This window comes from Rhinolophus sinicus, chromosome 16, assembly GCF_057876585.1.
Source record: "Rhinolophus sinicus isolate RSI-liver-muscle chromosome 16, RSI-T2T, whole genome shotgun sequence".
Lineage (NCBI taxonomy): Eukaryota > Metazoa > Chordata > Mammalia > Chiroptera > Rhinolophidae > Rhinolophus > Rhinolophus sinicus.
In genome coordinates this window covers 65,062,019-65,075,437 of record NC_142516.1, presented here as the reverse complement: position 1 = coordinate 65,075,437, position 13,419 = coordinate 65,062,019, and the positions used below count along the sequence as shown (strand labels likewise).

At 37.1% G+C, this 13,419-nt stretch overlaps 1 protein-coding gene across 2 annotated transcripts in view; it reads right to left on the bottom strand.

Annotated features, from left to right (window-relative positions):
• Positions 1-13,419, bottom strand: part of FOCAD (focadhesin) — a 274,355-nt gene that overhangs the window by 29,425 nt on the left and 231,511 nt on the right. For both annotated transcript variants that reach the window (XR_012495704.2, XM_019750360.3), the window contains 6 exons: positions 11,816-11,935; positions 10,248-10,370; positions 9,705-9,782; positions 8,986-9,057; positions 7,505-7,607; positions 5,507-5,587 (listed from right to left, as the gene is read on the bottom strand). Coding sequence is in view for 1 of the 2 variants with exons in the window: in XM_019750360.3 (XP_019605919.3) it covers positions 5,507-5,587; positions 7,505-7,607; positions 8,986-9,057; positions 9,705-9,782; positions 10,248-10,370; positions 11,816-11,935 (577 nt within the window). In the remaining variant the exon portion in view is untranslated. The remainder of the gene's footprint in view (positions 1-5,506; positions 5,588-7,504; positions 7,608-8,985; positions 9,058-9,704; positions 9,783-10,247; positions 10,371-11,815; positions 11,936-13,419) is intronic.

Genomic DNA, 13,419 nt, shown 5'->3' with positions numbered 1-13,419 from the left:
TAGTAGAATGCCTACTAAAACATATATAAATTTTATGAATTTTAGCAATCACCTTTTGGCCATCATCATAGTAATAGTTAATTCAAGCAAGAAAACATTAATTAATACTAAAACTAATGGGTGAAAGTAGGATGACCAATGGGATATTCATAAAAGTCTCAAAATATCTCCATACATACAAAGTATTGATTGACGATAAAGGAAAAAGAGAAAATTACTAGTAGAGAAAACTAGTGGAGAAACCTGGAAGATATCACCTAATGCAAGTGATCAAAACTAATGTCACCGGTCACCGGTGTAGGGAGACAAACAACCTGTACCACTTATGGGATGCCCTGAGAAGAACAGGGCTCTATGTCCCTGATATTCCTGCCAAAGATGATTGACCTGACTATCCTGTGAGGAGCAACAGGCAAATCCAAACAGAAGAATGTTGCACGAAATACATCGCTTCTAATCTCAAAACATGTGAAAGTCATGAAAGACAAAGAACAACTGAGGAACTGTTCCAGATTGAAGGAGACTAAAAAGATATGATAAATACTGTGTTTCCCTGAAAATAAGACCAAGCCGGACAATCAGCTCTAATGCATCTTTTGGAGCAAAAATTAATGTAAGACCAGGTCTTATATTATATAAGACCCTGTCTTATAGTAAAATAAGACCCGGTCTTATATAATATTATATAAGGCCGGTTTTATATTATAGTAAAATAAGACCAGGTCTTCTATTAATTTTTGCTCCAAAAACATGTTAGAGCTGATGGTCTAGCTAGGTTTTATTTTCGGGGAAACACGGTAAGTACAGCGTGACAGGATTAAATTTTTCCTGCTAAAGACACCATTTGGACTGTCAGTGCAATGTGAATAGGGTCTCTGGGTGAAAGGAATATCGGAGTTCTCTGGCTGTTTTCACTGTTTTGTAAGTTTGAAATTATTTCAAAATAAAAAGTAAAAGAAAAAAGGTGTATATTTTTTAAAAAGTAACTTTCTAAAGTTTAATTAAAAGAAACAAACAACATTTTGAATACGGTAAATACATACAAAAAATGTTCATTCCTTCTGGCAACAAAATGCATCATTTTATACCTGCCTGGCTTTCACTGTAGTCATCTGTATGTTGACTATATGGGATATATGGGATATAATATACATATACCTATATATAGGTATATGGGATAGTCAGGTCAATCATCTTGTATATAGTCATCTACATGTTGGGTTGCTTTGTAATATGATAACTAGAAAGGGTTTATTTCTTAGTTTGCTTTCTAAGCACTGTTACATAAAGTGACTCATAAACTCATAATCCTCACAAAAACTCTATAAAGAAGAAGCCATTATTTTCTCCACTTTACAGAAGCAATTGAGGCTTAGAGACTTAAGCAGCTTGCCTGAAGTTACAAAGCCGGCAAGTGGTAGAAGTGGGGCATGACCCAGGCAGTCTGACCCCCATGCTCTGAACCTCTATGGTCTACTGCTTTGTACATTCATACATGGCTGAAGGAATAATATTCGGTACAATCCTTCTGAAGAGCAATGAGGCCATGCCATCCTACAGTCACCAAATCCTCACTCTTCTTGCCCATTAATAAACTGCTGAGAATTTATCCTAAGGAAAGGTACATGCAGGAGGGAGCTACATGTATAAAGATGTTCTCTGTAATAGAAATATAAAAAATGACCAATAGGGAAATGGTTAAGTTAATTATGATTAACTTGATGGAACAGTCTACAGTCATTTAAAAATGATAATTATGGAGATATATGGAAATTAGGTAAATGTTTATAACATAATATTAAGTTAAAAAATACAAAGTATATGTATACTTGGAAATACGTAAAAATGGTGAGTGCATAAAAGCTATAGTAGTTGCTACAGAGTTTTGGGATAATTGGTGGTTTTTTTCGTTTCACACATTTTCATGCTGTTTACAACAAAAAATAGAAATCAAGCACCCCAAAAACATATTAAGAAATATCTAGACAGTGATGCAAGGATTCTTTTCATACTTCCCCCCCTCCCCCCCGAACCTCCTTTTGGAGGAGATGGCTGGTACTTATGTCCATTTACATGGAAACTTGTCCAATTTCTAAAAATCAGGCAACAAAATCATATAAATTTTATGACTCAACACAACGCACGCACATCTAGAAGGACATGTACTGGAGTATCTATTGTGGCTATCTCTTAGTTGGTGAGATTATAGGGGATTCTTTTTTCTTTATACCATTTTAAAACTTAATGCTGTACACATGTATCCATTTAGAACACTATTTTTAAAAGAACTGTATATATAAATTATCACTAATTAAAATACTTTAAAATAATACAATCTTGGCAACTGATTCCATAATTTCATGAGAAAAATAGGACAGCTTTCTCATATTCTTTATTCTACACAGAGAATTCACTAATTCTGCTCCTCTGGCTAGAGGTGTCAACAATTATATCTCATATTAAAAGTCTATAAAAAATAGAGAATACCCATCTATAGTTTATGTACAACCCAATTCTTATATACACAGATCACTGACCAATGACTTCATATCAAGAAAAATACCGTTCAGAATGACTTTATTACAAGGATTTAAATATACTTTCCTCAGATAATACTTCTTACTGTGAACTTTAAAGCCTAACAGAAAAATACAAGCTTAAAAAATTAGTCACATTTCCCAGCAACAGAGTAAGAAAAATAATCTTAAATTCTTACGTAGAAATACCTAATGTTGACATATAAAAGAAATGATTCCTTTTATTAAGTAATTCTAATATATTTCAAATGTTTCATAAAGAGGCAGATAAGATCTTCATGAAATCTGAATATGTTATGAGGTTGAGGTAAAAAAAAGATCAGAAGTCAGAAAATAAGAAAAAAATCAACAGAAAAGAAGCAAAAGAGTCAAATATTAAAGGCCCTCAAGGGGAAAAATAATTCCATGAAGGAGGAATTAGATTATGAGCCAATTTTAAGCCTAGCATAGTCAAGCAATGTCTACAGGAATATATAATGACAAAGGTTAAGGAATAACACATCTGCTAGAAGAAGGCCAAGACTATTAGGGAACAGAGAATGTTACAGGGTATAGCAAAACATAGTTACATTCAAAGCTATTAATTGAAGTCTTTAAAAGCTAGAAGGAATTTCATCGATTTGGTATGGTTTTACAATGTAGACCTGCTATGAACATGTAGGATGCTATGATTATCTCATATATTCTATCACACGAATATTAAAGTGAGAAAAGCCCTAAGTATTAGAAAGCAGACGAATAGATTCGCTACCACAAATTTGATTGGCTAAAGTTGAGATCATGATGCCCAATCTTCTCCTGGCATTAAGTGTGGCTAAGGGATAACTCATCAGTTGTCTTCCCCCTGTGAGTTATTAAATAGCACGCAGAGGCAATGAAGCCATGCTCTCCCTAAAATCTGCTCTCTTCTGCCTATGCCAAGCGTGATTTTTATTCTCTAAAGCCATTTCTTCCTCAAAAGAGCTCGCCAAAGTTGTCATCCTTCCTATCAGCAGCCCCCCTGGGCTCTGGTGAGTGACATCCAGACATTTCAACTCAAAAGCTGCTTCAGAAGGGAGTTATTAAAATTCAAATGAGCTGGGCATATTGAAGAAGAAAACACTCGTTTGCATGCACACCTCCGCATTTGGCCATCCCATGTAGCCCCATAGAGCAGGGTCTGGTTTTGTTTTTGTAAATGGGCTTTCGAGGCGGAGGTCAGCCTCCCACGGCCCCCACTCCTCTGGGGTCATCATTAGTAATGTGTAAGGCTGAATAGATTTCCCTCCGAATCTAGTCAGCAAACCTGACAAGAAGGCAGACCTCTCCCACAACCTGAAAATACTGAACATCTGATTGGTAATATGGCAGTTTTTAATACTTCATTCTTCTGTTCTAAAATAGCTTTCAGCAAGATTGCACATAACGTCACTGACGCCAGTTCTACCTGATTTTTCAGTTTTCGAGCAGAATATTGCCTGTCGTGCCATAACTGTGTAGTCATAAAAAAGTTACACTTAATTAAAAATTTCCCACAGGATTCAGAGAAAATTTCTGCCAAGAAATATGGATCTGGGGAGCCAAATGTCATTTTATTCACTAGAAAAGAGTTTATCTTTCATTTGACATTAAGAATTTTTATTTTATTTATCATGGAAATTATCTCACATTATCATCATTTAAAAATTCTATAAGATATCAGTGAGCAAACTCCAAAAAAAATTTGAGCAAAAATATATATATTCCTAGAATTATTCAGGCCATGGAAATTTTAGATGCTCCTTTAGTAAGAATTCAATTTTTTACAATGAAGACATTATGATATTTTTTAAATAGACTTAATTTAAGGTACTATAAACAATTAACTCCATGTTATAACTAATATATGACATGTTTATAGATAAATATATTATGTACAACAATGACATAACCTTGTATCAGTTTGCACTGAGGATGTATAATATCCTAGGATAATAGCACAATTTCTAGAACTCCCGAAACTAAAGGAATTCATCTCCAAGCAATGAGAGTAATTTATAATCTGGAAGCTCCAGGGATTATTATACCCAGTGGGAAATTAGACCATGTGACCTTTAATGTCTCTTTCAATGGTAAGATTTTATTCTTCCACAACCTTCACTAATCAAACTTCCTTCCTCCAGATTTTTTCATTTTAATTTGCTTAAAAACATTTTCCCCCCGCTAATATTGGTATGGTCCTGTAATACAGGCACTGGTTTTGCCCAGACTGACCTAACCAGCCCAAGGAAGAATGAAACTAGCAAATATCAGTGAACGCTTATTACATGAATGAAACTGGTTCCTGAGCTGTGTGACATGTTTAGTTCTAATCCATTTTTTCCTCACAGCACTGCACAGTATATATGTATCATTAAAGGATATTTGATTAATAACTGATAGGGCATTCTTCTGGCTCTAGTAAAAACGAAAGGCACCCAATCTCTGTCTTCAGGTTGCTTGTGCTCTAATGTGGGTCACAGCAACACAGAATCACAAAGGGACAAATGTTTGTAGAGAAACAGAACATAAGCTAAAACTAAGACCTGGAGCCAGTGATTCCAACAACATAGTGATCATATAAGGCTTAGGGAGAAGACCTACGCCCAGGTCAGGTCCTGAAATACAAACTGTACTCAGGTTGTTTTCTCTTTTTCCGTCACACTCACTTGAAATTAACAAGAAAAGTAATGTGCGCTTACACTTTTGAAATAACCAAACGGAAGATTAAGGTCTTCACAGGGGCTGCCCCCGGCCCCAAGGTCAGATACAGTGATTCCATGAGACTACACAGTGTGTACGTTTACTGAAGTTGGCTTCCTGGTCATCTCTATTGCAAAGAAGGTCTAGCAGAAGAAAATATTCACCCTTTCAGATTTGTATTGTTTAATTCTACAGAAGCAAGCTGAAGGCACACAAATTCTCTTAACTTGTAGAAGGAATAATAAAATTCAAGAAATATGTTTACTTGCCTTTTTTTCCTCCTGTAATGAAGAAGTCAATGGCTGCTCTAATAAAACTGCTTTCAGGCAAATAGCTATAGTCAGGGGGAACTGTGGAGACAGAAAATGATCCGATTAACCAGTGAACTTGGCAGGACTAATGAAGGCAAGATAATGATCTCATGTTGCCACATCAACCTAGAGACAAAAGCGGAGATATTTATGCCATTAATCTCAGCACAGTATTCTGTGGCCGCAACTGATTCTATTAGATTAAGTGCCCTGAAGTAATCGCTTAGGCTGTGCAAGCAACCCAAAATGGTGGTAACCTACTAGAGGCTGAAAAACCAAAGGACGAAAATTTTACTGAAGTGGTTCAAAAAAAATCCTTTCCACATTGTAGCATCAATGAGCCCCAATGCTGTCACCTCCTTAGTAGCAGCCAGGACTCTGCTCGGCTTTCAGGCTGAAAACACCATTCTAGGAGCTTCTTCAGAACATCTTGAGTCAGATATATCTGAACCATGGAAACACAACAATCAGTATTCATAGCAGCCTGTCTCTTACTTCATACGGCAGAGTCCCCTGAGTGACCAACATGTACAAATAATCAGATTTAGCTGACCTGGAACAGTGAAGCAGTGACATTTATGCTAGTTGAGTACTGGGAGTTTCCTAGATTCTTTTCCTCCCAGTCCCGCATAATTGTTTCATGAGGTGGTTTTACTGCAATAAAAGGCTCAATAGGAAAATCCCATCAGAAACAATAGCTGTACTTTTCCAGACATATAATCATTTTGTTCTGAAAAACCCAGGTGTAGGATGATTCTCTATGACCTGACTTGCGTATATGTAACCCATAACACAACAATCAAAAAGCCTATGTGACAAAGCAAAAGCCTGACATAAACATGTTACTTCACCAGGATACTAGGAGAGTGCTGACCTTCAAAACTATTAGGTTGGTGCAAAAGTAATGGCGGTTTTTGCAATTATTTTTAACCTTTTAAACCGCCATTACTTTTGCACCAACCTAATAGTATTACAGAGGGTTTCCAATAGTAACTAAGCTTTTTTTTCCCCTCTCATTTCAATATGACAGCGTCCAGCTGTCTAAAGTTCGTTATGCTGGGATGTTGTGGAATAACATCCTAGTTCTGCAGCTAAGGACTGATTGGAAGTGAGGGAGGCAGTCATCACAGGGGCCCGTGTTCATCGTGATGCTGCCCATAGACTACCTGTAGGGGGACATGTGAAATTAGGTTTTAACAAGGAATCTTTGGTATCTAGACTTCTCCCTCCGGTCTGGGTCCGAGAGAGCCAGTGGGTCAAAATTCTATAAACAGAAAGGAGCAGGTATAGGTCCAGTACATTACAGTGATGCCTCCCCAGAAAAATCTCCACATACAAACACAAGCATGTGGGAACTGCAATTATTTCTTATTGCTTTTATTAAAAAGTTGCCAACAGAAAAAGCTTTATTATATCGAGATCTAGGATTTCAGTTCCAAGGACCAGGAGATGCACAACTATAATGTATTTACCCTATTATTTCGTCCAAAGCAGGAGCCAGAAGAACTCCAGCCATATATGAAGAGACTTCTAATGAACTACGAGTAGTATACAAGCTATTGATTCCGTCTAGCAAAATAAAAAGAACTCGGGTCCAAGCTTCCAGGACATGGTTTCTTTTTTTCTGGATTTGTCACTAAACCAACTCTGTATGTAAGTTATGTAATCATTCTGATCGTCAAGTTCTTCATCTGTAAAATATGGGGTTAGACTCAATGTCTCAACTGTTCTCTAAGAGAGGCAGGGAGGAAGAGTGAAAAGAGCATGGGCTTTGGAGGCCGATAGATATGAGTTCAAACTTCATGTCCACCACTGACTGCCACACGACCATGTTAGGTCAGGAAGACTTTCCACAGCCCATTTCCTCTGAGGTATAATTAGGGATGGTGAGACCCATCACTTAGGGCTGCTGTGAAGATTAATACTCTTAACAATGTCCTATGGCTCTAATCTTACCAGAGGTTCTCCTTTGATTTGAGGACAGAGTAGATAGATGAAGATGTCCTAGAAGCCAGACTGCATTGGACTGAAGGCCAATCACCCCAGACACACTGATGACCTATGGATGAAAATGGAACAGTTCAGTGACAGGGCAAGATCCAAACTCCATTCAGTAAAAGGCCACTCACAGAAAATCACAAATCTTTTATGAGGTGGTGGCTTGTCTGATAACGAAAAGTTCTACAACAAGAGGTAATATCACCTGTATAGTATACCAAACCTAGGACACACAGGTGCTCAACAAGTGCTGCTGAATGAATGAATGGATGGATGGATGGATGGATGGATGGATGGATGAATGAATGAATGAATCAATCAATCAATCAATCAATCAATCAATGATGACAGAAGAGGATACTAGTACTTGTCTCAGGTAATAACGAGTTAGATTAGTCTCAAAGGAATTTTCAAAAAAATGGAAAAAGGAAATCCGAAAAGTAAAAAGAGGTGATAGTTTCTTAAGATTAAAATACCTCTAAAAATAGGAGTATTACTTTGTTCCTGTCTTTAAATAATGTTTTATTACTATTTTATCATTCATAATAAATATTTTAAAGCTAATTTAAATTATAGATTTTTCTCCCAAGTTATAACAACTTAAGTCTCAGATGACTTCTTTTTTTTGAATATGAATATTCATACACGCAAAAGAAAGTTTCTTTTGTTCAGAGATTTATGTTTGCTTTTAAAAGCATGTATTACTAAAACTTCTTTATGTTGTAGGTGTTACACTCACCTATATTTTACAAGGATGAAAACAAGTATGCTAAGTAAAAAGACCAGGCTATGAAGGTGTATATACACTAAGAATACCAACTATGCAAAGAAAGCACATACGCTTGAAAAGAAACATGACCAAATATTAGAAGCAGTTGCTTCGGGGTGGGAGGACCATCAGTGGTAGTTTTTTCAGCTCCTTTCACTCTATACTGCCAAATATTATGCAATGAACATAATAATTTTTTTAAAATAAAAACCTTTAGATATAAAATCATTTCTCAGCAGATAAATCTGATTATTCTTTAGCCGAGGATAATGCTGACAATCAGTTACACAAATACTTGTAACAGTGACATCGGAACTAGTGCCACTTGACCTTTCTACTTAGATACCTGTCCTGCCCTCTGATCACCTTTTCTTTTTCATTGTCCTGAGGGCCTGACATTCCTTGAAGGATCAGGTTTTAAATTTTAAGGGAAACTAATGCCAACTTAAGTTAACTCAAAAATGCCAGCTTTCTTTTTTTCCAGAGGCAGTGCGTGTTTGTCAGCGAATGTAGGGCCAGAAACCACTTTCAAATGCACCTTGAATTCACCATGAATAACCAGAGATTTCCTCGTTTTCTAAGGAAAACAGTTTGTTTCACGAAAGAGAAAAAAGATAACAAAGGGGAGTACCTATTTTTCTACCCAAGGGTTTTAAATTCCTCTTCTCACCTGAGTTAAGGTTCTAATGACTTCATTAAGTTTGGCTTGAAAGTGAGAGGTCTGGATGGCTTCCGACTTCAGCTGTAAGAAGAAAGAGAAATACCCAACCCAACATCCCAGAAAAAGTAAATAATGACATTCCTAGTGTCTGAACTATCATAGTCTAAGCTATGGAATAATTTATCATTATGGCCTGCTATTTCAAAAACAAAAGCTATGAGCTCCTGGAGAGCAGCGCCCATCCATTATTTAGCATTGATTTCCTAGCACCAGTTTAGAGTGGCAGGTAGCAGTCACTTAAATAAACCCTTACCATATAAACAAAGGCATTCCTTAGAATTATAAATTTACACTGTGGAAAACATTTTAAAGTGAAATAATAATTACATAGATATAAACTTAAACATTACACATGCAAAATGGAGTTTCTTATGAGTGACTTGAAATGTTTTATGATTCAATCACGTTTCTCAGGAACTTTCTAGAAAGTACGTAAGTTGATTAGGTTTAATCCCTACAAACCACATAAAATAAGAAACAAATCTCGATATAGAAAGAATTCTCGGCAAATAACAATTTTACATACATCAAGTCACTGAAAACCCAGTATAACCATTACCATAAGCATATATTCCTCTGTCCTTAGCATACTGAGATATTGGGTATTCTTTTGCTGTGGCTATGTACATGTTTAGATACCCCCACCCACCCACCTTTCTTTTTTTTACCTGCATTACATTCCCTTCGGAGCCTACCAAGGCCACCATGCCATGAAGGGCTGCCAAGCAAAGCATTGTGGGAGTGCCCTGAAAACAAAGCATCAGAGTATGTCAAGAGGGAAAATCCTTGGGTTTGAATTCTATAAAACTTATTACATCATAGAGAAATAAACAGTCAAAATGGTACGAAATTTGTAGGGTCAACATAACCTGTACAATTGAACTAAAAATGGCCTCAGACTTGAATAAATTAATAGGTTATTAAAGTTGTTAGATCATAGGTGACTTCTTGTTTTTTTTATTTTTCAAAACCACGGTGCTGTTTTAAAATTAAAACACTAACCAAATAGCCAATTAAAAAAAAAAATCGTAATAGTTGACAGATATATCATTTACAAGGGATGAAAAGTACATGTTTCTCTTTCATTTGAAATTGACTATTCTTTTATTGTTAAGCTACAGACTTTAGCAGCACGTATAAATGGTCTAATTTAGTAGCCCTTTACCCTTTAAAAAAACCACGCAAAATAACATGCAAGATGTGACCTCTACCTCTGCTAGAACAATTCTGATCCAGGCAGGGAGCAGTGTGTTGCCCAAGTCTTCAGCTTTTCCATGTCCACACACAGACAAACCATGAACTATGTTTCCTAACGCCAAGGCAAAACCTGAAGTCTGTTACAAATAAATAAAAACAAGGGGTAAGGAAAAAGAAGAATAACAGCATAGATCAGGAAAGTTTACATATAGCAACAGAAGCACTTCTGGGGGCTCCTTTTCCTACTGACAAGTTCTTTTGCCATCCGAAAATCGGAGATTTCCTGATTTTTAAAATCTAGACTTTGGCTTACAACAGAAACTACAGTCTAATTGCAAGGGATTCAGCTGCTGTGAGTGGTTTGAGAAAAGTAACACTGCACTATTGAGCAGCTTGGCTCAAATGATCCAAATTCTGAGAGGGGGTTAGGGTGAAAGTATGAAAGTAGATCACACGAGTTCAGTCAACTCCCAAACAAGAAGAGAAAATATCCCATAATGAGCACTGTATATGTGAATTTCTACAGTTTGGTGTTGCAAAACCTACTACAAATGAGCAGGCATATAACTATGAAATAGTAACAATACCATACAATATAAGCTTAAAAACCAGTGAATCCTGAAATAATCCACCATGGCCAGTATTAAGGCTTTGGAGAAACCTTAAAAAAACAAAAAAACACCAACACCAATGGGGAAATTCTAGAGCATGTGTTATCAGATGAAAGTTTTTTTTTTAATTTTTTAAAATTGCGGTAAAACACATATAACATAACCATCTTAACCATTTTTACCTGTGCGGTTCAGTGGCGTTATGTACATTATATTGTACAATTATCACCACCATCCATTTCCAGAATTATTTTCATCTTGCAAAACTGAAACTCTATTCCCATTAAACAATAACTCCTCATTCCCCCTCCCCCACCAACCTGGCAACCATCATTCTACTTTCTGTCTCTATGCTTTTGACTACTCTAGGTTTCTCATATAAACAGAATCACATACAGGATTTGTCTTTTTGTGATAGCACATTTCACTTAGCATTATGTCCTCAAGGTTTGTCCCTGTTACAGCTTATGACAGGATCTCCTTCCTTTTTAACATTGAATAATATTTCAGAGGGAACATTTAAGGGTACTTAATTTATAGGTATTTCAATTTTCCTATACATAGTGAGTCATGAGCAGTGATTCTGTCTTGAATTTGCTGAGGTTTAACCTTATCAGAGACCTTTATGTGTTCACATATACACAATTTTATGTCTGCAGCCTGAGATAACTCTTAATTCCTAGCCACATGTTTTAAGATTTTATAAATACAGAGCAAGAGTTGGAGAGAGAGAAAAGCCTTTGTAGTCTCTCAGATCAAAAAGAAAGTCTACAGGAGGAGACAGAGGATAAGGAGAGAATAAGACACCTGTGACTGTTGGCTACAGCTATGAGAGAAGAGAATAGTTAGAAGTTCCTCAGCTCTGGACATGAAAATTATCCCATTACATTCTAATTCAGAGTAAGTCAAAATTAGGACTTAGCAGCAGCATGAGACCCACAGAGAGAAATAATCAGGGCACACATTCCAACCTGCTGGTTGCTCTCCACCAACAGTCGAAGCTTGTTCATAATATCTTCAGCCTCTGCAGCCTCAATAATTCCAGCACTGAATGCTGATATACATACACAGCTAAGGCTATAGGCAAGGACCTGAGAAGAAAAGACAGCGGGGAAATGTTTCTTCATGAGGGAAAATAAAAGAACACAGTTCAGTTGACACAAATATTCTGTCAAACTCCTCCCCAGGGCAAGGATTGGATTCAAATACACCCACCACAGACCAGGCACCGTTTTGCTGCCTAACGTATTTCCTAACAATGTTGTGAGGTGGGTGTCATTATTACTACTTTATAGATAAGGGTTTTGAGTCTCCAGCACGTATAGCTAGCAAGCGACAGAGGTGAGATTCAAATCCAGGTCTTTAGACTCTAAACTAAAAAGTTCCCTTATCAACTCAGAACACAGCATCTATCAACAGTAGAAGCAGATTTTCATCACAGTGGTGGTTACTCATTGCCATGTGCTCCAATCCAAGGCCGAACAGCAGAGGAAACTGAAAGAAGTGAAACACTGTTACGTTAAGATTTCCTAGTAGCAGTAAGGGAGCATGAAGGACCACGACCCGTGGGCTTTACCGTCAAACAAATCAAACAGAGATAATACTACTTACTGCATAGTGCAGGTAGGATAATTTAATAAGTAAATTAATACACAGATACATTACAAATACAAAAGAATGCTGGGAATAGAAACAGAATACTCGTGTATGTCCCAAATTGACCATTTATTGGCTCAGTAACTTTGAGCAACAATCTATTTGAGCCTCAATTTTTGCAAACCAAAGGTAATCACCCTCTTCTCTGCTATGGTGCATTTTCATGATAAGAGCCTCGCTTGCAAAGATGCTCTTAAGTCAAAGCAGAAATGTTCAACTCCCAGCACTAGTTAATACAGCATGAAAGAAGGAAGAGGTTTCTAAGGTACAAATTGGACAATAAAACATCAGAGGGGAGAAAAAACAAAATGCTCGCTGAAGGCCTTATAAATCAAAACATCAAGGCAGATGGATGCAGCGATTATAAAAACCTTGCTTTCATTTATTAATCAACTTGCTCCTCAGTTGCAAAATTTTCTCTTTTTGCTTAAAAACAAAATGCAGTACTTTTAAATGGTGCTCTGCACCGCTTTAAAAATGGAAATGTGGTGCATGTCTTAGAACAAAATTTCAACCCTCTGTGCCCCAAAGAAATTCACCGATTCAACAAGCCCCTTTGCTGAAAGCAGAGGAGCCGAGCAGGGAAACACAGCAGCCATTATGTACTCATCAATAGCTCATGGGCAGGCCGGGACAAAGTAGAGTCTGCTCTAATGAGAGGGACAGTCTGGCCAGGCCAAGAGGTCGTCTCCAGCTCTCTCAGAGAAGAGCACAGGAGATTCAGCTTCACCTGCACCCACCAGACACACATGCCTCTGACATTCCCTCTCCACACGGCCAACACACAGACTGTGTCACGTGAACTGCAAGTCTGCATATTTTTGTGCAGTGACAGAAAAAGCCCTTCCTTTAATGTGGGAAGAGAAATTGCCTCCATCATTTTTCCTCCTAGCTGGCATTAAAAAAAGCAAATGCCTTT